This window comes from Carassius auratus, unplaced genomic scaffold, assembly GCF_003368295.1.
Source record: "Carassius auratus strain Wakin unplaced genomic scaffold, ASM336829v1 scaf_tig00215926, whole genome shotgun sequence".
NCBI classification, from domain to species: Eukaryota; Metazoa; Chordata; class Actinopteri; order Cypriniformes; family Cyprinidae; genus Carassius; species Carassius auratus.
In genome coordinates, this window is record NW_020528313.1 from 59,643 (window position 1) to 86,582 (window position 26,940).

The following is a 26,940-nucleotide window of genomic DNA, read 5'->3' on the forward strand; positions in this document are numbered from 1 at the left end:
CTCTAAGCTGGACGACTGTTTTCTAACTAGTCGGACACCTGCACAGCCCCGGAGGCCTTTACCTTCTTTCCCGGACCTCCACTAGGAGGTTTCGAGGTCCTGGAAACAGCCGTTCTAGGCCTGGATTACTAACGCTGTGGCTGCGGATTTCGCTACCATTTCTGACATGGCGAACCATGGTTATGCAGCGATACCCCCGGTGGAAGAGACTCTCACCGAACACCTCGAGCCAAATTCGGCCGCGGCGTGGAAGTCTCGCCCCCTTCTTCCCTCTAAAGCGTGTCGAGTCACGTCCAGTTTATTCGGGAAATCCTACATGGCTGCTGGCCAGGCGGCAGCTTCGCTCCACTCGATGGCGGTCCTTCAGGCCTACCAAGCGGAGCTACTAAAGGATTTAGATGAAGGCGAGGGCATCACACCCGAGGCGGTGAAGGAATTGCGGCGGGCAACGGATTTGGCGCTACGTGCTACCAAACATACAGCTCGTGCAGTGGGCCATTCCATGGCTGGCTTGATCACGGTTGAGCGCCACTTGTGGCTTATTCTCACCGACATCAAGGAAAAGGATAAATCTTTTCTCATGGACGCCCCTGTCTGTAAGGACAGTTTATTCGGAGAGGCTGTCACTTCAGTGGTGGAAAAATTCAGGGCAGCGAAACAGCAATCAGCCGCTTTCCGCCAGCTGATTCCCCGCAGACCCAGGGAGGTTGAACGCCGGCAAGCGCCCGCGCGTTCTCGCTCAGCCTCCTCTCACTGCCAGCGAGCAGCCTCTCGGGAGGAGCCTTCACCTATGGCGTCCCCTCGCAAAGATTGGGGCCCGTATCATCAAAATAAGAGGTTGAACCTGAGTTCGACGGCTAATGCCTCTCGTTTTCGGGCACTGAATAATAGCTCCTGATCTTTTCGCCGCTTGCCATGGACTTTCGCGCATCCAACACTCTCACGGCAGTCCCCATGCTCAAACTCGGACTGTTTCGCCGCTTACAGCGCCTCGAACAGCAACGCCAAACGCTCCCTCACACATTCTGCGCTATCCAGCCTTCAGAATTCGAGGAGCGATGCAAGGGTCCTGCACAAACGGCCCGTTTATGACGGCTTGCACAGCCGCCGCTTTTTCGCTAGCGGCAGAGCCCGATGCTCAATCTGTTGGCCTAATTCCTGCCATGGACACGTTTCAGGATTATACACAACGAGATGCAACGACTCTTACGCACACACTTCCTCTGTGCACGGACGCCATGAGCCTTTCGTGCCCGGATGTTTTAACGCGTGCAACAGCGTTGCAGGAAACTGACATTTTGAGTCCGCTAATATTGTTTCGGGCCGCGTGGGAACGCTTGCCCGGTATTTCTCGATGGGTGTTACGCACCGTTTGTCACGGATACACCATTCAGTTTCGGAATGGCCCGCCCCCTTTCCGTGGAATTCTTTCCACGGTGGTGAAACCGATGGATATAGCGGTGCTGCGACAGGAGATGTTGGCTCTGCTGAACAAAGGGGCTATAGAAGAAGTACACCCCTCTCAGATGGAGTCAGGGTTTTACAGCCGTTATTTTTTGGTACCAAAAAAAGACGGTGGATTACGACCCATTCTGGATTTACGCCGTCTGAATCTTGCACTCAGGCCGAGCAAATTCAAGATGTTAACGGTAAAATCTAAAGGTTCAACCAAACGACTGGTTTGTCACGATCGATCTGAAGGATGCATACTTTCATATTCAGGTCATAAAGAGACACAGGAAGTTCCTCAGAGGGCAAAGCATATCAGTACCGCGTTCTTCCCTTTGGCTTAACTCTAGCTCCCTGTACATTCTCAAAATGCATGGACGCAGCCCTGGCCCTGCTGCGGCTCCAGGGCATCCGTGTTTTGAACTATTTGGACGATTGGCTGGTGTTAGCGCAATCGCAGACTCAAGCACACTCTCATCGGGATCTTGTGCTGAATCATTTAAACAGCCTGGGTTTACGCACGAATTCCCAGAAAAGCGTTTTAAACCCCTCTCAGCGGATAACCTTTCTGGGAATAAACTTGGACTCTCGCGCAATGATAGCGAAGCTTTCTCTCCCGCGCGCTCAGTTTATTGCGTCATGCGTGCGGCGCTTCAAAGCGGGTCGAACAGTGACAGTGAGACTGTGCCTCAGACTTTTAGGTCTAATGGCAGCAGCTTTTCCCGTAATTCGCCTGGGATTACTTCACATGCGCCCTTTTCAGTGGTGGACAAAAAGAGGAAACATTTCGCCCCGTTGTCATCCGCATCGAACAATCTCGGTGACACGGCGGTGTGTGATGTAGTTAAAACTATGGATGTGTACCGAATTTCTCCTAACTGGAGTTCGGCTGGGGATTTGTGCTTCCCGAGAGACTGTCACGACGGATTCGTCTATGACCGGGTGGGGAGCTGTTTGTCAAGGGCGCCCAGCCCACGGAGTGTGGACAGCGGCACAGCGCAGCTGGCACATAAACAGATTGGAATTACTGGCGGTTTTTCTAGTCTGCTGATCGGCCGTCATTTACTGATCAGATCGGACAACATAGCGGTTGTGTCATACCTGAATCATCAGGGAGGATTATGCTCTCGCCCCCTGTGCAGGCTGGCGAGACTTATTCTTCTTCGGTCTCACAACAAATTTCTGTGGGTCCGGGCGGTTCATATCCCCGGACGATTAAACTTCAGAGCGGATTTGCTATCCAGACAGACTCTGGAGCAAGGGGAATGGAGATTGCGCCCACAAATGGTGAGTCTCCTATGGCAGATTTTCAGAGAAGCAAACATGACTACGCATTGCCCACTATGGTTCTCCCTATGCCCTCCGTCACCCCGGGCTTGGATGCGTTAGCGGACAACTGGCCCAGGACCAGTTTGTATGCGTTTCCTCCAATTCATCTGATCCCAGCGGTATTATGCAGAATACGGCGGGACAGAGTGGAACAGCTGCTGCTGGTGGCTCCGCGGTGGCACACGCAGCCGTGGTTTGTGGACCTGATCGGTCTGTTAGCCGGCTCTCCATGGGAGATTCCCCTGAGACAGGATTTATTATCGCAAGCGCGGGGGCTGATTTGGCATCCCAGGCCGGATTTATGGAATCTGTGGCCGTGGCCTCTGAGCGGAGTGAATTAATATGTCCCGGAATTTCTGCTGAAACTACCGAGACTATACTGAATTCTAGAGCAGCTTCTACGAGACGCTTATATGCTTTCAAGTGGAGACTGTTTACAGCCTGGTGTGAAAATCGTAATGTGGACCCAGTTTACTGCCCAGTGGCTTCAGTACTGGACTTCCTTCAGGACCGTTTTTCGGATGGAGTGACACCTGCCACCTTAAAGGTTTACGTGGCAGCCATTTCAGCTTACCACGAATATATAGACAGTGCCTCAGTGGGCCGTCATCCACTGGTTTCTCGTTTCATACAGGGTGCGTGACAGCTGAGGCCTTTACGCCCTGTGTGAGTTCCTTCATGGGATTTATCCATTGTGTTGCATGGTTTATCAGGGCACCCGTTTGAGCCCTTGGAAACTGTACCGGATAAGATCCTGACTTTGAAGACACTTCTTCTCATGGCTTTATCCTCCCTCAAGAGCGTTGGGGATTTACAGGCTCTCTCTGTCTCACCCTCGTGCATGGAGTTTGCACTGGGCTCTGTGAAGCTGCTGTTGTGACCAAGGCCTAATTATGTTCCTAAGGTTGCATCTAATCCCTTTCGCTTTCAGCAGGTGGTCCTGGAGGCCTTATCTCCTGCTGTGGCGGAGTCTGGAGATCTAAGTCTTTGCCCCGTGAGAGCTTTAAAGACTTATGTGGATCGCACTGCCCCATGGCGTGAGTCTGACCAGCTGTTTGTCTGTTTCGGACACAAGAATAAAGGCCATGCGGTTACAAAACAGCGCATGTCCCATTGGCTATTGGAGGCAATATCTTTAGCCTATGCGGCGTGCTGACTCGCTTCGCCCTTAGGAGTTAAAGCTCATTCCACAAGAGCGGTGGCTTCTTCTCAAGCTTTTCTCAGTGGATCCTCTATGGATGATATCTGTGCTGCGGCAGGTTGGTCCTCACCAAGCACTTTTATCAAGTCCTATAGTCTGGATGTGAGGATGGCTCCTGGCTCCCGGGTTCTCTCCGCTTGAGCAGATGCTTCCTTGGATCCCAGCTATTAGGTAAGTCAGGCGTTATGGTATAGCGTTCCCATACGTGGTGACGTCACCGCAGCATCGAAGTGACCTATGAAAGGGAACATCTTGGTTACGTAGGTAACCATGGTTCCCTGAATAGGGAACGAGATGCTGCGGTCCTGGCCGTGCCATACCTTAATAGCATTCTTCTTCTTCAGTCATGAAATCTGAGTGAAATGGCACGCGGCACCAGGTATATATGCGTACGCATGCGTGGGCGGTGCTAAGCGCTATTTGGCCAATAGGATTGGTGGGATGGTATAGGGCTTCAGACATTCATCACACCGAAGGTGTTCCCGTAAGTGGTGACTTCACCGCAGCATCTCGTTCCCTATTCAGGGAACCATGGTTACATATGTAACCGAGATGTTTCCTCAAACTGAAGTGCTATCTTATTCTTTTGAATTGAATCAGGAGAGTGTATTACAATCTTGCGCTATAGCGCCACACTGGTCAAACTGCATTATTACAGACCTTCACATTAGGCATACGAGATCAAACCACTAACGTTACTCAAAAACATTTGACAATTTTTTTTTTTAACGTCGACGTTGTCGATAATGTCGACTAATTGTTTCAGCCCTAGTGTAACGTTATATATATACTCAAGTCAATACGTTACAGAGAGTTTTTTTTTTTATTACAAAATTAAACCCTTTACGTTAGTTTAACGATTGATAATTAAGTAAAATTGAAAAGGAAACAGTTTAACTGGATTAAGCACAATACAATTGTGTTTTGGTGGAAGTGTATTTTATAACTGCTGCTATATTTTATTTACTTGTTTATTTAAAGAGTTGCTTATTTATTTCTGGAAAGTGTCTGGTGACATTTGAGTGATTAAAAAACTTTTTCTTCCAGTCCAACAGCAGTGAGTCGGTGAAGGACGATGGCACTTTTCAATGCACAATATCAGAATTGTGACACAGAAGATGCGCCTGAAAAAGAAAATGTGAAACTCAAAGAAGGTAATGAAGATACTGAATATCAGTAATGTTAAAGTTGTGATTTAGGAAAGGTAATGAATTTGTTTGTACTCCAGTCCAGAAGAGCAGCAGTGCTCACCCTGAAGTCAGTGTGAATGCTGAGACGGGAGGAACTGTAAATGCTCCTGTACTCGCTGGAAACATCATTAAAGGCTCAGTGATCATCACCAACTACAGCACTGCAGGACACGGTACTGTCACTGTGATTACTGAGACACCATGCTTACTAGCAGTCAGTGCCAGGGAAGTCGTGGCCTAATGGTTAGAGAATCGGACTCGCAATTGAAAGGTTGTGAGTTCTAGTCTCGGGTCGGCAGGAATTGTGGGTGGGGGGAGTGCATGTACAGCTCTCTCTCCACCTTCAATACCACGACTTAGGTGCCCTTAGCATAAATGATGAACACTGCTGTGTGTGTGTGTTCACTGCTCTGTGTGTGTGCACTTCGGATGGGTTTCATGTGCTAAATCTTCATTATTCACTGAGCCGCTTCACTCACACATGTTCTCTATGGTGACTGAACAGAAGGGAAGTGAATGGTGACTCATAATACACTCAGGAGGAGAATAACAGGGAGGCCTTTGAGAGACCTCTCACAATTCATTTATGGCCAAATTGTTCTTACGCATACATACTTTACAGTATTTTCTTTCATGTAGCCATATATTTTGTCACACAATTATTACTGTCCATTTCTTTCTCTTCACAGAGTCACAAAAAATCACAGAGACAGCAGAGAAACACACCAAAAAACAAGGTACAGGTTTATAAGTCGTATTCAAAACTATGATTTTTATATATAATTTTTGACTGTATAAATCACAGTTAGTGTAAGATTATCAATGACAATGAATAAACACACCTCCATGCAATGGCATTGTTCATAATGTTGGACAGATCAGGGTTGGGAGTATTATTAATATTAGAACAGAGATAAAAATTACAGAGTTGATGTACTCTGTCACCATTTACAAATTAGGCATTGAAAAAAATGCATATGCCTGGATGACTGGATTTGAATTAGAGGTGGGCATAGATAACATTTTTTAATCTAGATTAATCTCACTGTGATCTTGAAATTAATCTAGATTAATCTCACTGTGATCTTGAAATTAATCTAGATTAAAATGGCACATTCGAATTCTGCCGAAGGGGTTTATCAAGCTAGGTGGTGCATTAGAAAAGGGTCTCATCTCCTGTTTCCAAAATGCATCACAAAGTGCTTGAAAAAGCTGTAAACTAATTCCACATTGCACAAGGTGCAAACTGTCAGACACAGACGAGGACACAGAGGGTTAGGTGAAACAGTATTTAATGTGAATCAGAGGTTTCAGACACAGGTGAATCTTGACACGTGGAGGACACAGAAACAACACAACTTTCCTTCAGGTGAGTGGTGGTGCAGACGGTGACTCAGACGAAGACGATGGTAGTAGAAGTTCCGATGAGGATGAAGAGGGGAAGGCAGATCAGGTAGGTAGATTAATGTCGTTCAGGTAAGTGAGGAGATCGGTGCAAGACCAGACACTGAGTGATGGTGACTGGTGGCTTTGTATGTGGTGCTGGTGATGATGCACAGGTGTTTAGAATTCAGGTGATTGGGGACGAGTGGGTGTGGCGTAAGTGTCCGATCCTGGGAGTGTAGCAGGTGTGGTTGTGACAGTACCCCCTCCTCCACGGGCGGCTCCTGGCGGCTGGGATCTTGTACGACGACGGGGTCTACCTCGGCCACGGGGAGCGGGGCGGTCTGGATGGTCTCGGTGAAAGTCAGTGAGAAGGCTGGGGTCCAGGATGTCGTTGCGATTAACCCAGCAACGCTCCTCCGGGCCGTAATTCTCCCAGTCTACCAGGTACTCCAATTGTAAACCCCGTCGTCGAGAGTCGAGGATAGCTCTAACCCGGAAGATGTCGTTGTCTTCTTCGATGGCTGGAGGAGGAGGTACGGCATCATCACCAGGCTCTGTGGATGGAGAAGACAAGGGTTCAGTGAAGGGTTTGAGGAGTGAGACATGGAATGAGGGTGAGATGCGGTACTGTGCAGGTAGCTGGAGTCGATAGGTCACTTCATTCAGTTGCCGATCAATGGTGAATGGTCCGATGTATCGGGGACTCAGCTTACGGCAGGGCAGCCGGAGGCGGATATCCCTCGTCGAGAGCCAGACTCGCTGTCCAGGTTGGTATTGCGGTGTAGGTCTTCGAGCGTCCGCTTGCTCCTTATGCCTCCGCACTGCCCGCTGGAGATGCACGTGAGCCGAGTCCCAGACCCTCTCGCTCTGTCGGAACCAGTGATCTACCGCTGGGACCTCCGAGGGCTCACCTGACCATGGGAAGAGCGGAGGCTGGTATCCGAGGACACATTGGAAGGGGGTGAGCCCGGTGGTAGATTGCTGGAGGGAGTTCTGAGCGTATTCGGCCCAGGGTAGGTACTGGCTCCAACAGTCCTGGTTACGGTGGCAGTATATCCTCAGGAACCTCCCTAGCTCCTGTATCTTACGCTCCGTCTGGCCGTTGGTCTGTGGGTGGTATCCGGAAGAGAGGCTGACGGACACCCCTAGAAGACGGAAGAAAGCGGACCAGACTCTGGAGATGAACTGGGGACCCCGGTCGGAGACGATGTCCTCAGGAATGCCAAAGTGGCGGAATACATTGTGGAACAGTGCCTCTGCCGCTTCAAATGCAGTGGGAAGCCCTTTGAGAGGGATGAGTTTACATGACTTTGAGAACCTGTCAACCACTACCAGCACACAGGTGTAGCCTTGAGAAAGAGGGAGGTCAGTCATGAAATCTATACCTATATGGGTCCAGGGACGTTCAGGAATGGGCAGAGGCACCAGTTTACCCTCCGGGAGTCTTCTAGGGGTGTCTGCTATGGCGCAGACGGAGCATCCCTTGAGGTAGCGGACGGTATCCAGAGCCATCGATGGCCACCAGTAACGTTGTTGAAGGAGCGAGAGGGTCCGCCTCCTGCCTGGATGTCCAGATCCCGGAGAGGTGTGAGCTAAGTCCAGGAGGGTAATCCGATGTTGAGGGGGGACGAAGAGTTTCCCTCCTGGACCTCCCGGCGGAGCTGGGTGTTGAAGGTTTTCTTGTTCAATCAGATGATCAATGTTCCATTGGATGGGACTTACAATCATGGCTGGAGGGAGGATTGGTTCCGGAGATTCGGGTTCAGGATCTGCTTGATGAAGACGGGAGAGGGCATCGGCTCTATTGTTCTGAGAGCCAGGACGGTAAGTGACCTTGAAGTTGAATCTCGTGAAGAACAGGGCCCATCTGGCTTGGCGATGATTTAGTCTCTTAGCTTCACAGAGGTATTCCAGGTTCCGGTGGTCTGTTACTACCTCGAAAGGGAACTGGGCTCCCTCCAGCCAATGACGCCATTCTTCCAGAGCCAGCTTGATGGCCAGTAGTTCACGGTTACCGATGTCATAATTTTGCTCCGCCGGGGATAGCTTCTTCGAGAAGAAGGCGCATGGATGGAGTCTTGGAGGATCCCCCTGCCGCTGGGATAGGACTGCTCCGACTCCGGTTGATGAGGCGTCCACTTCCACAATGAATTGTTGCTTAGGGTCAGGGTGGACCAGGATCGGAGCAGTCTTGAAGGCCCGCTTGAGTCGGTGGAAGGCTTCTGTGGCTTCGGGGTTCCAGGACAGAGACTTGGGCCGGTTCCGGAGGAGAGAAGTTAGAGGGGAGCTGAGTAAACTGTAATCTTGGATGAATCTTCTATAGAAGTTGGCAAAGCCCAGGAAACGTTGGAGGTCTTTAATGGAACCAGGTTGAGGCCAGTGTGTAATGGCGTCCACCTTCCCCTGGTCCATCTTCACGCCTTTTGGGTCGATGATGTATACCAGGAACTGGACTGAGGGCGTGTGGAACTCACATTTTTCCAATTTGAGGTAGAGGTGGTGTTCCCGGAGTTTTCGGAGTACGAGCGTGACATGTTGGATGTGTTCCTCCTTGGAAGTGGAGTAGATGAGGATGTCGTCGATGTAGACAATTACGAACTGGTTAAGGTATTCTCTGAAGACTTCATTCATGTAATTCTGGAAGACGGATGGACTGTTGGATAACCCATATGGCATGACCCGGTATTCGTAGTGTCCGGAAGGGGTAATGAAAGCAGTCTTCCACTCGTCCCCCTTCCGGATGCGGATTAAGTTGTAGGCGCTCCTCAAGTCCAGTTTTGTGAAGATCTTGGCTCCGCGTAGTTGTTCTAATGCTGCTGGGACCAGGGGAAGAGGATAGCTGAATTTGATGGTTTGAGAGTTGAGGTGGCGATAGTCGATACACGGCCTCAAGCCTCCGTCCTTCTTGGCCACGAAGAAAAAGCTGGAAGCGGCAGGGGAAGTAGATGGTCGGATGAACTCCTGAGCGAGTGCTTCCTGTATGTACTCCTCCATGGCCTTCTGCTCCGGGATGGACAGTGGATAGACTCGTCCTTTAGGAAGGGTTGCTCCAGGCAGGAGGTCGATGGCGCAGTCCCATGGCCTATGAGGTGGAAGTTTCGTTGCCAACCACTTACTGAACACATCCTGGAACGCCCGATATTCCGGAGGGATGACATGATCAGCCTCAGAGTCGGGGCTTTCCACTGATGTGGACTGGACCGGTAGGGATGACTTCTTGCCGGGAGGAATGACCTTGGGAACTTTAGTTGGGGGAGTGATACAGGTAGGATGACAGGATTGTCCCCATTTCAGGATCTCACCAGTGGGCCAATGGATGTGAGGTTGGTGTTGATTTAGCCAAGGGCGTCCCAGGATGATGTCTGCGGTGGATTCCTCCAGCACCATAAAAGTAATGTTTTCCTCGTGCAGGAGTCCCACGCGGAGGATGATTGTGGGGGAGAAATAGTGGACACGACCCTTGCCCAGCGGTTTTCCCTGTATTGTTGTTATTTTGAGTTCGACGGGGCTTCGATGACGCTTGGCACTTAGACGAGTTAATGTTTGCCGGTTGATGAAGTTCCCCGCCGAACCGGAGTCGATGAGGGCTTGTACTGAAACGGAAGAATGGAGATGTCTTAGAGTAACCCAGGTTTTAGTCAAAGGAGCAGTTAGAGGTGGAATATGGATGGTACTCACTGCTGGGCGTGGAGGTCGTACTGGACAGGATGGTAAGAGGTGTTCATCTCCCCCACAGTAGAGGCACAGCCCGGTGTTAATCCTCCGCTGACGTTCCGATGTGGACAGATGGTTAGAATCCACTTGCATGGGTTCTGGTGCTGGAGGAGCGACAGATGGTATAGCGGGCCGAGGAAGTACAGCGGGAGTGAGCGGATGACAGGCAGTGAGTCTCTGGGCAACTCTAATGGATTTTTGGATTAGACACTCAAGTCCCAGTGAGTCTTCATATACCACAATCAACTCTTGTACTCTGTCACACAAACCGTGGCGATATGCCGTAATTAAGGCGGTTTCATTCCAGCCGCTTATGTAAGCGAGTGTACGGAAGCGTACGGCATAATCACTCACGGATTCATCTCTCTGTTGGCGAATTGTAAACAGTTGATCATGGACAGATCCTCGCCTGTATCTGGAGAGCTCTGATTCTGGTCTGGTCTTCTGTCTGACACAGACGAGGACACAGAGAGTTAGGTAAAAATGTATTTAATGTGAATCAGAGGTTTCAGACACAGGTGAATCTTGACACGTGGAGGACACAGAAACAACACAACTTTCCTTCAGGTGAGTGGTGGTGCAGACGGTGACTCAGACGAAGACGATGGTAGTAGAAGTTCCGATGAGGATGAAGAGGGGTAGGTAGATTATTGTCGTTCAGGTAAGTGAGGAGATCGGTGCAAGACCAGACACTGAGTGATGGTGACTGGTGGCTTTATAAGTGGTGCTGGTGATGATGCACAGGTGTTTAGAATTCAGGTGATTGGGGACGAGTGGGTGTGGCGTAAGTGTCCGATCCTGGGAGTGTAGCAGGTGTGGTTGTGACACAAACAACCTTACGCCTGTTTCACACCAATGTTTAAGTTTTTCTCATTTTGTAGGTGTCAAGGTACAGAAACCAAATAATTAAATGTAAAAAAGCACTGGATAGTCTTCAATGTAAAAATGAAATATACAATCAAACCTACATTTATTCAGACACCTTCAACATTTCTCACATTATTACAGTTTTGCTATATGTATCAAAAATGATATCTGGTGTCTGGATAATTTTTGGTTTGACTGTTAAAACTACAAAGTAATTCATTCAAGAGCAGTGAGTGATTTTCATTTTCATTTTCATTTTCTTGGATTAACATTACAGCAGCCAGCAGCTAAATTAGGCGCGGTCACTTTAAGAGACCATGAACGCATCCAATATAATACACATTAGAGTCCTGCACGGGTTCGGGTACCCGCAGTCACGTGCAAACGTAAAAATAGGCCTACGTTCCACTTTAAAAAAAATCACCACGGCGCGAACGGCTGCATAAGTCATTAGTTAACAGACGTTAAGATCAGTTAAGATCAGCCAGCTGTTTTTTTTTCGTTGTTTCTGTTTTCCGTTCACATATATATATATATATATATATATATATATATATATATATATATATATATATATATACACACAGAATCTGAATTAAAATGTGTTTGATTTAAGCCTATTTCAAAATTTGTGTCATAAAATTATATTGCGCATACAGCTCAACTAATGCGGTCGTTATAAAGGTGTTTAAACAACAATACACTTTCACTTGCATGTATTTGACAATCGGAATATCAGATATTTCATTCCATAGATAAGACACATTTGTGAATATGGGCCTAATCTAGGCTATCCAGGGTTGGGTTTTTTTATTTTATTTTTTTAAATTGCATCTGAAAACGACTTTGTGCAGCTCATTCACATGTGCGCTGCTGCGCTCTGGCGCAGATCCGCCTCTCGCGATGCTCAGCTGTGGACGATTTAAAAATGGTTGCGTTCGACTTGAAGCACAACCTCAGACGGTGGTGATTCACTCTTTTGTTGGTAAGTTTTCTTTCAGGATCAGCGTTTATCTGTATTTCTGACTGATGAGAACTATGCATATACATTCATAAATCAGTCAATTTTGTATTTTATTATGAGATATTTTATTCTAATGTGATCAGTGACTCAAAAACGTGAAATATAAATTCTCAGAAAATGCATTTAATACTAATATATTGAAACGTCTGTTTATATACTCCATTAATAAAGGAGTCCAGACATTGGAAAAATATCAATCCACATGTGTTTTATATTTAATATGAGGGAAATAGACATGCATGCGTGACACAAAAACTATTTAACTTTTAGGTAGCAAAATATTTTTTAGTAATTCTGTCAATTACACTAAGGTTATTTCATTGTCTGCTATATATTTGCTTCTTATTTATTAAATACGGGCAATTGATTGATAAAACATTGATCAAAATTAAGATAAAATGTATTAAAAAACGAATATCTTTTAAAAAGAATTTTCCATAAATAACTTCTGTATGACCTGGCAATAAAATTCGAAAAAAGTGTGTCTAATGTGATTTGCTTAACTGATTTGATTTCGGGTGCGGGTCAGGTGTCGGTTCTATTTTAGGCGGGTCGGGTCCGGTGCGGATTTTAATTAGTGCTGCTGTCGGAAAACGGGTCGGATGCGGTTTTAACCACTGTGGGTACGGGCGGGTGCAGATTTACAAAATCGGACCCATGCAGCTCTCTGATACACATCCCATTTTTTTCCTCAAATGTTTACTTTCACTCAAGAAATAACTGACAGTTTTTTCGAGCATAATTTCCAAGGTGGATATTTTGACATATTTTGTATGTATTTGTCGGCACAAGAGCAAAAATAAGCAAATTCGATGTTCAAAGTGTTTTGAGACGCCTTTCTCTGCGTGAGCCCTGAACACCAGAACACAGCGAGTACTGAATTGGGCTCTTTCACATCTTTTTGTTCGTTCAAACTGCGATGTGTATTTGTTCGTTCAGATGCAGGAGGAACTTCGAGGAGAACTTCGCAGAAGAGAGCTCGGTTCAGTGTTGGTATCCGTGATACGTGGCTCTCTCTCTCTCCGCACTGAACACAGCGCAAGAGTAACAAGCTACTCTGTTCAGCTTTTCCGTGTCTTGTGTTTGGATGCTTTAATGTTTACCTCGACAAGCGGTAAAGCTTAAAAAACATGTGAAAAAGATAAGCTTTCGTGAAGATGCGCAGCAGTGGCCCATCAACTGTCCTGAGCATCTTTTTAGGCTGTCCTCAGCGAGTCAGTTATATAAAATATCAAGGTGAAAGTCATCATAGCTTGCTTAGTATAGACCCAGCTCCCAACCCAACTTTAAGAATAGATTAACGGCGATATTTTTTTTTTATCGCCCGATAAGAGTCTCGCGTCAACACAGCACGTTAACGCCGATAATGGCCCACCACTAATTTGAATACATGAATCCATGAGAGACATGACAAATTTAGATGAAATCAAAAACCTCAAAACCGCATTACCAAAGTCCGTTTAAGTCAAGTCATTTAACTTGGCAGTCACCTTTGAAATGCCTCTCAAGCAGCTATTCCAGTCATGCAAGTTCAAGCCTCTCTTTGAATGGGGAAACATTGCTGTTCAGCAAGTGAACAATTACATTTGAAATCAACAATGAAATCTGAAAACAAGTGTCTCATAAGATTTGTTACTTATGCTCAGATAGTGTTTAAAAGGTTTATTTTCAGGATAGACCAGTCATTGCACATACACAGTCCTAAGATCATGTCAGGATGCTGTTTCTATAGCAACAGAAGCTTAGTGCAGCTGCACTGATGCAATGACTTGACCAATTAACAACTGTCTCTTTTATTCAGAAGCAGGACTATTCCACAATATTGTGTGTTACACTTTCTCTTATTCAAGTATTATATATATATTTAAAACATGTGGTGTTACTTTCAAAATGTATTTAATTACAATATGTTTAATTAATTCTGAAGTGATCATGCTGACGTAAAAGCTTTGTCATGTGTCTTTAATAGAATGAAATCTGTTTTTGCTTTCCCCCTCTTTTATTAACGTAATCATCATTTAAAACAGCAGATTTGATTCTGAAAAGCTTCTTGGAAATTCACAAATGCAACATGAAGAAGAAAGCAGAACATATTTTTGAGGGCAAAGAAAAAGCACATCTCCGGGATTTTTACACAGAGCTCTTCATCACAGAGGGAGATATGAAAGAGGTTCATCAGGAACATGAGATTCTGAAGATTGATGATGCTTTCAACAAGAACAAACAAACACAGGACAAACCAATCAAATGCAATGATATATTTACATTATTAAGGGAAAACAAAACAACAGAAAAAATTGTGCTGACCAAGGGAGTCGCTGGAATTGGAAAAACTGTCTCTGTGCACAAGTTCATCCTGGACTGGGCAGAAGGAGAAGCCAATCAGGATATACACTGTGTGTTCCTGCTTCCATTCAGAGAGATTAACTCAATGACCAATAAAGATTTCAGTCTCCATGAGCTTCTGCTGGAATTTTATCCTGAACTAGAAGACCTGGAGAAAACCAACTTATATAAGGAAAGCAATATAGTGTTTATATTTGATGGACTTGATGAGAGTCGCCTGGCTTTGAATTTTAAAAGTAAAACATCACCAAGAGCCATTGTTCAGGAAAGATCATCAGTAGATATGCTGTTCACAGGTCTGGTCAAAGGTCAGCTGCTTCCATCAGCTCTGGTCTGGGTGACATCACGACCAGCAGCAGCCAATCAGATCCATCCTAAGTATGTGGGTTTGTTCACTGAGGTGCAAGGATTCACTGACAAACAGAAGGAAGAGTACTTCAGAAAGACAATCACAAATAAGAGTCTGGCTAAAAGAATCATCTCACACATTAAGACGTCTCGTAGTCTCTACATCATGTGCCACATCCCTGTGTTCTGCTGGATCACAGCCACAGTACTTCAGAATATTCTCATCAAGAACAGTGAAGAAAACATCAACACAACACTCACTGAAATGTACATCCACTTCCTGCTGATACAGATGAACATCAAAAACCAGAAATATGATAAACAAGAAGAAAGAGAATCTACAAAGAACTTAGGCTCAAATAGAGAAGTGATTAGAAAATTAGCCAAACTAGCGTTTGAACAGCTGAAGGAGGAAAACATTGTGTTTTATGAGAAAGATCTGTCAGCATGTGGTATTATTCTGAGTAAAGACACAGAGTTCACAGGAATGATCGCTGAGATCTTTAAGAAAGAAGATGGACTTCATGAGAAGAAAGTCTTCTCCTTTGTGCATCTGAGTGTTCAAGAGTTCCTTGCTGCAGTGCATGTGTTCATCTGTTACCTGGAGAAGAACATGCAGGAGCTCCAGTTTTTCTTTGATAAGCCCAAGGAAAATATCACACTGCAGAAGCTAATGCAGAAGGCTGTTAATAAAGCCATGGAGAGTCAGAGAGGACATCTGGACCTGTTCCTGCGGTTTCTGATGGGCGTTACACTGGAATCCAGTCAAAACCTGCTCCAAGGTCTGATCACACAAACTGAAGACACCACAGAGAGCATCACACAAACAACTCAATACATTAAACAAGTGCAAAGCAAGAATATCTCAGATGAAGCTTCAGTCAACCTGTTCTACTGCTTACTTGAGCTCAAAGATCATTCATTGTATGATGAAATCCAGAGATACCTCAGTTCAGATGCACATCCCGGAAGAAACCTCTCATCTTCAATGTGTTCAATGCTGACCACAGTACTGCTGATGTCAGAGAAGGTGCTGGAGGAGTTCAACCCAAAGAGGTTCACATCACAAGAAAACTACAGAAGACTCATTCCAGCTATGAGATGCTGCAGAAAAGCCCTGTGAGTAATTTCACTGACTGCTGTTTGATCAAATATTTTATTATATATCACTAAACAATCAAATGTCATAATAGTATGTAAAATATCATGTTGTCCTGATTATGAAGGGTACAGTGAGCTATAGCAGAAAGACTGAACATCAGAAAATAATCAGCATAACCTTCTGTTTTGGCAGATTTAACAGCTGTGGTCTTGATAAAACATGCTGTGAAAGTATATCTTTAGCTCTCCAATCTTCAGACTCACATCTGAGAGAGCTGGACCTGAGTATCAATGTCCTGAAGGATTCAGGAGTGAAGCTGCTGTATGATGGACTGAAGAGTTCACACTGTCAGCTGCAGATACTGAGGTTCGATTTCAAACACTTTCACTGATATTTTCCCCCATTAAATTAATAATTAAAAATCACATTGCTAAGATTTATTCTGTATGCAATCACTTTCAGACTTTCCTTATGTAATCTCACTGCTGAGTCCTGTGAGAGTTTGTCATCAGTTTTACAATCCTCATCCTCCTGTCTGAGAGAGCTGGACCTGAGTAACAATGACCTGCAGGATACAGGAGTGAAGCTGCTTTCTGATGGACTGAAGACAAACTGTCAGCTGCAGATACTGAGGTAAATAATTTTTACATAAAATTATTAACAACATGCTGCCACATTTAGTCTGAGTGACGCATGACACTGTATTCATTAACACACAAGAAATTCACATCTCAGAGTAACTCAGTTTGCAGTAAATCCAAACTGACTGGAATTGTATGTTATTTTGTAAATGGATTTCAAATACTGAAATAAAACAATAACATTATAATATGACATTATAACATCCTTAAAAATAATTAGAAAATCTATTTAAAATAATTTTTAGAAAGTTAATTTCAAAACGTGAGATAGTCGTAGGCTGCAGCCTAACGCATCAAAAAAAGTAGTAATTTACACAAAGGCTCTTACTGCATATTATGGTTATTAAACAGTCATTATGAAAACCATTAAAACTAAATAATTTCCTTGTGTTCTATTAAGGGGCTTTCATTTCGATCTACAGGCTAATGAAAGTTAATGAAAGGCTGCAAGTTCATGAGACTTGATTCGCGTCGCAATTTACTCTGGCTCACAACATAAAAAAAAAAGAAAAGAAAAAAAAAGTTGGTTCTCAATTCCAGTCCTCTCGCCCCCTGCTCTGCACATTTTGTATGTCTCTCTTATCGCTTGAGATGTTTGTTCTATTCGAATGTAAGTGCTCTGCGAAGTGGACATCACAGGACATTCCGTCATGATTCCAGTTCGAAGCGAATGTATAAGTTCCATTCTAAGTGCACTGAAGTGTGCGAGACTTGAATTTAAGTTGTATTTATTTACAGAGTTATATGATGACACACTTGTCCATGTGGTAAGATTTTTTGCAGGCTTCTGCTGGCTTCACTAACACCTGGATATGGATATGCTGGTCCACTAGCTAGACCAGCACTAAACCAGCATAAACCAGCCTGGACCAGCTCGGAATCCAAGCTGGATTATTCAGAATTTTTCAGATGGGGCATGACACAATTTTATGTTCCATCGATGTTCTGGGGTATGGATTATATAATCTGTATCACATATGAACCTGCAAATTACCGTATTTTTCGGACTATAAGTCGCACCTGAGTATAAGTCGCATCAGTCCAAAAATACATCATGATGAGGAAAAAAACATATATAATTCGCACTGGACTATAAGTCACATTTATTTAGAACCAAGAGAAAACATTACCATCTACAGCCGCGAGAGGGCGCTCCTTGTGTTCAGTGTAGACTACAGGAGCACTGAGCAGCATAGAGCGCCCTCTTGTGGCTGTAGACGGTAATGTTTTCTCTTGGTTCAGGTCTCTTAGTTCATGTCAAATTAATTTTGATAAATAAGTCGCACCTGACTATAAGTCGCAGGACCAGCCAAACTATGAAAAAAAAGTGTGACTTATAGTCCGGAAAATACGGTAGTTAGCTATAGCAGAACCAGGGGCCTTATGTACACAACAAAATCACTGGTGTAAAAAGAACACCCACAGTTTCAAATTTAACACCAGCAAAGTGTCTCTATGTGTCCACACTATATGGTGTAAATGTTACACTTTTGATAGTGTTAACGTTTTGTCACCCTTTGTGTGTAAATTCTACACTCATTATTATTAATCCTATTCAACACTATTCATTGTTGTTTCTGCACTACACCAGTGTTAGTATTCAATTATAGCGCAGAACAAAGTGCAGCCATTAAGTTGACCCAACAGGGTACTGTGTATCATGTAAAAATAATTTGAATGATGGAAATATTACATCTTTATAATAAAAAGGGTATACCTGAAAGAAAATTACGCATTTAACTGTTTGGTTACCAAAATTCTGCAAAATATCTTCTTTTGTGCTCAACAGAAGAAAGAAACTCTATGAAACTATGAATAGCACATCCTTGATATTCATGAAATTAATGATATTATTTTTTAAATATATAATTATTTAAATAAGTATCATTTGTAGGCTACACCCATGATTGTTTGTTTATTTATTTACTTATTATTGAACATGCAGGTCTTTACATTCTCAGATGTGTTAAATGTAAATAAATACATACAAATAAATAGAATTAAGAAAATATTACATCTATATAATAAAAAAGGTATACTAGAAAGAAGATTACACATTTTTTAGGCCCATAGTATCCAGTGGCTTACTGTAATAGGTGATTTCATATAATAATGTAAATTCATTACTTGTTTGAATTTCAGCATACAGTGGAGTCATAAGCTACTAGTCATAAAATTAATTAGGGTCCTTGACAAATTATAATGAAATGCATCCAAACTGGATAAAGGGGCCTCAATACTTTGTCCCCTACGAGACATAATGTCATAAAAGGGTGAAAAACATGATCTACATCAATTAATCCCATGTGTTAGCACTGTCTTTCCATCCTCCCTTTTGTGTGACTGACTGGAGATAAGCTGAGTTCAGACTGCACGATTTTCAAAGTAGTCGGTTCACTGTTATTTTCACACTGCATGACTATCTTGGCCAGCATTCAGTCACTGCTGTGTTCACACTGCACGATGGATCGGCGACAGAAGGTTTCACACTGCATGACTTTACAATAGGAAGAATCGCCGACATCTCTGTCTGGCACGCAAATGTTTCACAACCAAACACACGCGAGATGTGACAAGGAAACAACGCAATATCACACGTGCAAGACCGGAGTTTTCACGTGAGACTGGGATAGCTCAGATGAAACGTCAAACAGACAAGGGTGCTCCTGCTAAATTTATACTAATTTATCTTCCATTTCATGGGTCCAAATAGACCGAAAAGAAAGCCTTTTTCTGTAATGAACCATGCTTGCTGATATTGTGGTTTATAACTCCTCCCCGAACTCCCCGCTGCTCTGTATCTTGCTCTCTCATTGGCTGTCGGTCATTGCCGATGTAGTTTTCAGTCAGAACACTTTTCAGACAGCATGATTTTGAATCGCCGACAGGTCCAGATATTTAGCATGCCAAATATCTCACGGGCGTCGGTGACTCATCGGCGATTCTCTCAGATCGCGTCATTGCTCATTCATACTGCGTGATTGTCACTCGCGTGAACGAGCTCAGATTTGCCTGTGATTTCGGGCATTTGTTGGCGATTTCTCAAAACCTGTCGGCGAGCCAAAAACTGGGCTAAAATCATGCAGTCTGAACGCGGCTTTAGTAAACTGCTGCTGTAAATCTCCTCTCATGGCAAAAGCAGATACAGAAGAGGGGCAGTACAGCTGTGGAAAGATTGCTCTCTCATCTCCTCCTTTTGACAGATTCATTCCCGATTAAATTAAGGTCTACTGTACAGTAGAGATGTCAGTTCAAGGGTTAAGTTGTGTTTTAGGTGGGATATTGAATGGAAAAAGAACTAAACAAGACCAATAACCTTGATTCATTAACCTGTTAACACAGTCTACCCTATTTCCCCATGATATGTACTTACAAGTTATTTGCCCACCGGCAACTATAGTTGACGTTTGGACAATTGATTAAGTTTACAAAAAACTATAGATCTCTTGGAAGATTTGTTTTGTTTGGATGATTCTAGAGACCTTCATGATTATATTGATATATATGTCAACAATAAAAACGTATTAGTATTATGAAAATTACATTTCTTTGGGAGGGTTTGCCTTCGCCATGCTTGCTGGAAGTAGGGATAAGAAGTTGACAGCCTCATGTGACAGGAAGGAAGTGGATACCTTATTTATTTTTTCTTGAAATCCTTTATTAGGTGTTTACTTGCATAAACTACAGTTGCCGTTGGGCTTAAATGGCAGGACATATTTGCAGAAAATATTGCAAAACTTTGAGGTACACCAAATTTAACATTCACATTCAAACACCACATTTCAATGCGTTTAAAAAAGCTACACAATTTGCAGTTAATTCCAATCTGAAACAAAAACACAACAGGGAACACTGCAAGTTCTCTCATCACTGGCATATGAAAACTGCATAGGGTCTATAGTATATCAAATCATCCATGCAAATGAGAGTGAAAATATTACCCACCTCCTTAGTACAGAATGCATGCACCTGCTCAAAACACAACTTGTTATTCAGTTCCATATTTTTTTACCCAGGTTGTAGTGTAGACACTTGGTACATTCCATGGGTCATGATGGGTCATGACAGTCATGCACATATGCACCAGGATGCAGGTTTTTCACCCAGTCCTTCTTTGCTTGTAGAAAGCACAGTAAAGTCTTGGTCAATCTATCACACAAATAAATCATGTAAATAACAAACATTAAAATTACATTGACAATTAACATCAACATTTTAATATTTCTTACCAAGCCTGGTGTATCCAAAAAAATGGGTAAGTAATCAAGGATGAGTGAAAATTTATCTAAATCATGTATCAAATTCTGTCTCTACTTGAGAGTTGTCCTCATTTTATACTTAATAACTGGTGCGTCTGTTGAATGCTTCATCATGGATATAGCTTCTGTGCATGTTGTTGAAGATGTATCACGCAAAAGCCTTTGGACCATCTTGGTAAACCACCTTTGATGACCCCTTAGGGTTATTAACCCTGGCCACTCTGTGGATCATAGTACTGTTCCTATCAAACAAATGTTTAGCATCAATAACGTCTGTTTCACACATGCTCCATCTGCAGTGCGTATGCATTGTGTATTATTATTTTTTACGCTCCCATTTCCAGCTGCATGTGGTTGTGGTCTGTCAGTGCATTCCAGGAGTGGTGCAGCGATCGTTTATGCACAGAGTCTGTTTTTGCAGTGCTGCACGTGCTGAATTAAAGTGACCGTGCATTGTTTGCGGTACAAGTGAACATGGGTTGACACGGAAATGCAGAAATTTCACATTATATTGATAAAATATGTATTTTCCACAGCCTTGCACATTATATATGTGGCAGCGCTCCCCCAACATTATATAACCAAATTCATTTTCTGCCAGCAAGAGGCGCTTTTAGAGCAGGAGACAGGTTTCTCCGTTAACGGCTGTAAAACAGTGCTGAGCTCACAAACACTGGTGGTGCTGTTGTTAGCTGTATGATCGTCCACCTGAGGTGCTGCCGTGGGGGTGCTGTTGATAGCTGTGGGATCGTCCACTTGAGGCGCTGCCGTGTTGGTGCTGTTGTTAGCTGTATGATCGTCCACCTGAGGCGTTGCCGTGGTGGTGCTGTTGTTAGCTGTGGGATCGTCCACCTGAGGCGCTGCCGTGGTGGTGCTGTTGTTAGCTGTATGATCGTCCACCTGAGGCGCTGCCGTGGTGGTGCTGTTGTTAGCTGTGGGATTGTCCACCTGAGGCGCTGCCGTGGTGGTGCTGTTGTTAGCTGTATGATCGTCCACCTGAGGCTCTGCCGTGGTGGTGCTGTTGTAGCTGTATGATCGTCCACCTGAGGCGCTGCCGTAGTGGTGCTGTTGTAGCTGTATGATCGTCCACCTGAGGCGCTGCCGTGGTGGTGCTGTTGTAGCTGTATGATCGTCCACCTGAGGCGCTGCCGTAGTGGTGCTGTTGTAGCTGTATGATCGTCCACCTGAGGCGCTGCCTTGGTGGTGCTGTTGTTAGCTGTATGATCGTCCACCTAAGGCGCTGCCGTGGTGGTGCTGTTGTAGCTGTAAAATCGTCCACCTGAAGCGCTGCCGTGGTGATGCTGTTGTTAGTTGTGGGATCATCCACCTGAGGCGCTACCATGGTGGTGCTGTTGTTATCTCTGGGATTGTCCACCTGAGTGCTGCCATGGTGGTGCTTTTATAGCTGTATGATCGTCCACCTGAGGCGCTGCCGTGGTGGTGCTGTTGTAGCTGTATGATCGTCCACCTGAGGCGTTGCATTGGTGGTGCTGTTGTAGCTGTATGATCGTCCACCTGAGGCGCTGCCATGGTAGTGGTGTTGTAGCTGTATGATCGTCCATTTGAGGCGCTGCCGTGGTGGTGCTGTTTTAGCTGTAAAATCGTCCACCTGAAGCGCTGCCGTGGTGGTGCTGTTGTTAGTTGTGGGATCATCTACCTGAGGCGCTACCATGGTGGTGCTGTTGTTAACTGTGGGATCATCCACTTGAGGTGCTGCCATGGTGGGGCTGTTGTTAGCTGTATGATCGTCCACCTGAGGTGCTGCCGTGGTGGTGCTGTTGTTAGCTGTGGGATCGTCCACCTGAGGCGCTGCCGTGGTGGTGCTATTGTTAGCTGTGGGATCGTCCACCTGAGGCGCTGCCGTGGTGGTGCTGTTGTAGCTGTATGATCATGCACCTGAGGCGCTGCCGTGGTGGTGCTCTTGTTAGCTGTATGATCGTCCACCTGAGGTGCTGCCGTGGTGGTGATGTTGTTTGCTGTGGGATCGTCCACCTGAGGCGCTGCCGTGGTGGTGCTGTTATTAGCTGTATGATTGTCCACCTGAGGCGCTGCCGTGGTGGTGATGTTGTTAGATGTGGGATCGTCCACCTGAGGTGCTGCCGTGGTGGTGCTGTTGTTAGCAGTTTGATCATCAACCTGAGGCACTGGTGTGGTGGTGCTGTTGTTAGCTGTGGGATCATCCACCTGAGGCGCTGCTGTGGTGGTGCTCTTGTTAGCTGTGGGATCGTCCACCTGAGGCGCTGCTGTGGTGACCTGAGTTGCTGCCGTGGTGGTGCTGTTGTAGCTGTATGATCGTCCACCTGAGGCACTGCCGTGGTGGTGCTGTTATTAGCTGTATGATCGTCCAACCTGAGGTGCTGCCGTGGTGGTGCTGTTGTTAGCTGTGGGATCGTCCACCTGAGGCGCTGCTGTGGTGACCTGAGTTGCTGCCGTGGTGGTGCTGTTGTTAGCTGTGGGATCGTCTACTTGAGGCGCTGCCGTGGTGGTGCTGTTGTTAGCTGTATGATCGTCCACCTGAGGCGTTGCCGTGGTGGTGCTGTTGTTAGCTGTATGATCGTCCACCTGAGACGCTGCCGTGGTGGTGCTGTTGTTAGCTGTATGATCGTCCACCTGAGGCTCTGCCGTGGTGGTGCTGTTGTAGCTGTATGATCGTCCACCTGAGGCGCTGCCGTAGTGGTGCTGTTGTGGCTGTATGATCGTCCACCTGAGGCGCTGCCTTGGTGGTGCTGTTGTTAGCTGTATGATCGTCCACCTAAGGCGCTGCGGTGGTGGTGCTGTTGTTAGCTGTATGATCGTCCACCTGAGGCGCTGCCATGGTGGTGCTGCTGTTAGCTGTGGGATCGTACACCTGAGGCGCTGCCGTGGTGGTGCTGTTATTAGCTGTATGATCGTCCACCTGAGGCACTGCCGTGGTGGTGCTTTTGTAGCTGTATGATCATCCACCTTAGGCGCTGCCGTGGTGGTGCTGTTATTAGATGTATGATCGTCCACCTGAGGCGCTGCCGTGGTGGTGCTGTTGTTAGCTGTGGGATGATCCACCTGAGGCGCTGCCGTGGTGGTGCTGTTGTAGCTGTATGATCGTCCACCTGAGGCGCTTCCGTGGTGGTGCTGTTGTTAGCTGTATGATCGTCCACCTGAGGCGCTGCCGTGGTTGTGCTGTTGTAGCTGTATGATCGTCCACCTGAGGCGCTGCCGTGGTGGTGTTGTTGTTAGCTGTGGGATCATCCACCTGAAGCGCTGCTGTGGTGATGCTGTTGTAGCTGTATTACCGTCCACCTGAGGCGCTGCCGTGGTGGTGCTGTTGTAGCTGTATGATCGTCCACCTGAGGCGTTGCCTTGGTGGTGCTGTTGTAGCTGTATGATCGTCCACCTGAGGCGTTGCCATGGTAGTGGTGTTGTAGCTGTATGATCGTCCACCTGAGGCGCTGCCGTGGTGGTGCTGTTGTAGCTGTAAAATCGTCCACCTGAAGCGCTGCCGTGGTGGTGCTGTTGTTAGTTGTGGGATCATCCACCTGAGGCGCTACCATGGTGGTGCTGTTATAATCTCTGGGATTGTCCACCTGAGTGCTGCCATGGTGGTGCTGTTGTTATCTCTGGGATTGTCCACCTGAGTGCTGCTGTGATGGTGCTGTTGTTAACTGTGGGATCATCCACTTGAGGTGCTGTCATGGTGGTGCTGTTGTTAGCTGTGGGATCGTCCACCTGAGGCGCTGCCGTGGTGGTGCTGTTGTTAGCTGTGGGATTGTCCACCTGAGGCGCTGCCGTGGTGGTGCTGTTGTTAGCTGTATGATCGTCCACCTGAAGCTCTGCCGTGGTGGTGCTGTTGTAGCTGTATGATCGTCCACCTGAGGCGCTGCCGTAGTGGTGCTGTTGTAGCTGTATGATCGTCCACCTGAGGCGCTGCCGTGGTGGTGCTGTTGTAGCTGTATGATCGTCCACCTGAGGCGCTGCCGTAGTGGTGCTGTTGTAGCTGTATGATCGTCCACCTGAGGCGCTGCCTTGGTGGTGCTGTTGTTAGCTGTATGATCGTCCACCTAAGGCGCTGCCGTGGTGGTGCTGTTGTAGCTGTAAAATCGTCCACCTGAAGCGCTGCCGTGGTGATGCTGTTGTTAGTTGTGGGATCATCCACCTGAGGCGCTACCATGGTGGTGCTGTTGTTATCTCTGGGATTGTCCACCTGAGTGCTGCCATGGTGGTGCTTTTATAGCTGTATGATCGTCCACCTGAGGCGCTGCCGTGGTGGTGCTGTTGTAGCTGTATGATCGTCCACCTGAGGCGTTGCATTGGTGGTGCTGTTGTAGCTGTATGATCGTCCACCTGAGGCGCTGCCGTGGTGGTGCTGTTTTAGCTGTAAAATCGTCCACCTGAAGCGCTGCCGTGGTGGTGCTGTTGTTAGTTGTGGGATCATCTACCTGAGGCGCTACCATGGTGGTGCTGTTGTTAACTGTGGGATCATCCACTTGAGGTGCTGCCATGGTGGGGCTGTTGTTAGCTGTATGATCGTCCACCTGAGGTGCTGCCGTGGTGGTGCTGTTGTTAGCTGTGGGATCGTCCACCTGAGGCGCTGCCGTGGTGGTGCTATTGTTAGCTGTGGGATCGTCCACCTGAGGCGCTGCCGTGGTGGTGCTGTTGTAGCTGTATGATCATGCACCTGAGGCGCTGCCGTGGTGGTGCTCTTGTTAGCTGTATGATCGTCCACCTGAGGTGCTGCCGTGGTGGTGATGTTGTTTGCTGTGGGATCGTCCACCTGAGGCGCTGCCGTGGTGGTGCTGTTATTAGCTGTATGATTGTCCACCTGAGGTGCTGCCGTGGTGGTGCTGTTGTTAGCAGTTTGATCATCAACCTGAGGCACTGGTGTGGTGGTGCTGTTGTTAGCTGTGGGATCATCCACCTGAGGCGCTGCTGTGGTGGTGCTCTTGTTAGCTGTGGGATCGTCCACCTGAGGCGCTGCTGTGGTGACCTGAGTTGCTGCCGTGGTGGTGCTGTTGTAGCTGTATGATCGTCCACCTGAGGCACTGCCGTGGTGGTGCTGTTATTAGCTGTATGATCGTCCAACCTGAGGTGCTGCCGTGGTGGTGCTGTTGTTAGCTGTGGGATCGTCCACCTGAGGCGCTGCTGTGGTGACCTGAGTTGCTGCCGTGGTGGTGCTGTTGTTAGCTGTGGGATCGTCTACTTGAGGCGCTGCCGTGGTGGTGCTGTTGTTAGCTGTATGATCGTCCACCTGAGGCGTTGCCGTGGTGGTGCTGTTGTTAGCTGTATGATCGTCCACCTGAGACGCTGCCGTGGTGGTGCTGTTGTTAGCTGTATGATCGTCCACCTGAGGCTCTGCCGTGGTGGTGCTGTTGTAGCTGTATGATCGTCCACCTGAGGCGCTGCCGTAGTGGTGCTGTTGTGGCTGTATGATCGTCCACCTGAGGCGCTGCCTTGGTGGTGCTGTTGTTAGCTGTATGATCGTCCACCTAAGGCGCTGCGGTGGTGGTGCTGTTGTTAGCTGTATGATCGTCCACCTGAGGCGCTGCCATGGTGGTGCTGCTGTTAGCTGTGGGATCGTACACCTGAGGCGCTGCCGTGGTGGTGCTGTTATTAGCTGTATGATCTTCCACCTGAGGCGCTGCCGTGGTGGAGCTTTTGTAGCTGTATGATCATCCACCTTAGGCGCTGCCGTGGTGGTGCTGTTGTTAGCTGTGGGATCATCCACCTGAGGCGCTGCCGTGGTGGTGCTGTTGTTAGCTGTATGATCGTCCACCTGAGGCACTGCCGTGGTGGTGCTTTTGTAGCTGTATGATCATCCACCTTAGGCGCTGCCGTGGTGGTGCTGTTATTAGATGTATGATCGTCCACCTGAGGCGCTGCCGTGGTGGTGCTGTTGTTAGCTGTGGGATGATCCACCTGAGGCGCTGCCGTGGTGGTGCTGTTGTAGCTGTATGATCGTCCACCTGAGGCGCTTCCGTGGTGGTGCTGTTGTTAGCTGTATGATCGTCCACCTGAGGCGCTGCCGTGGTTGTGCTGTTGTAGCTGTATGATCGTCCACCTGAGGCGCTGCCGTGGTGGTGTTGTTGTTAGCTGTGGGATCATCCACCTGAA

The 26,940-nt window shown here is 46.5% G+C and overlaps 1 protein-coding gene across 4 annotated transcripts in view; it reads left to right on the forward strand.

The window, feature by feature from the left end:
- The window catches only part of LOC113096433 (NACHT, LRR and PYD domains-containing protein 3-like), a 58,433-nt gene extending 41,656 nt beyond the window's left edge, over nucleotides 1–16,777 (forward strand). For 3 of the 4 annotated variants that reach the window (XM_026261817.1, XM_026261816.1, XM_026261818.1), the window contains 6 exons: nucleotides 5,027–5,133; nucleotides 5,208–5,342; nucleotides 5,859–5,906; nucleotides 14,188–15,973; nucleotides 16,149–16,322; nucleotides 16,419–16,777. In XM_026261817.1, coding sequence (XP_026117602.1) covers nucleotides 5,055–5,133; nucleotides 5,208–5,342; nucleotides 5,859–5,906; nucleotides 14,188–15,973; nucleotides 16,149–16,322; nucleotides 16,419–16,593 — 2,397 coding nt within the window. In that variant the 5' untranslated portion in view covers nucleotides 5,027–5,054 and the 3' untranslated portion in view covers nucleotides 16,594–16,777. The remainder of the gene's footprint in view (nucleotides 1–5,026; nucleotides 5,134–5,207; nucleotides 5,343–5,858; nucleotides 5,907–14,187; nucleotides 15,974–16,148; nucleotides 16,323–16,418) is intronic. The other variant, XM_026261819.1, reaches the window with a different exon arrangement.
- Nucleotides 16,778–26,940: the final 10,163 nt, after the last annotated feature.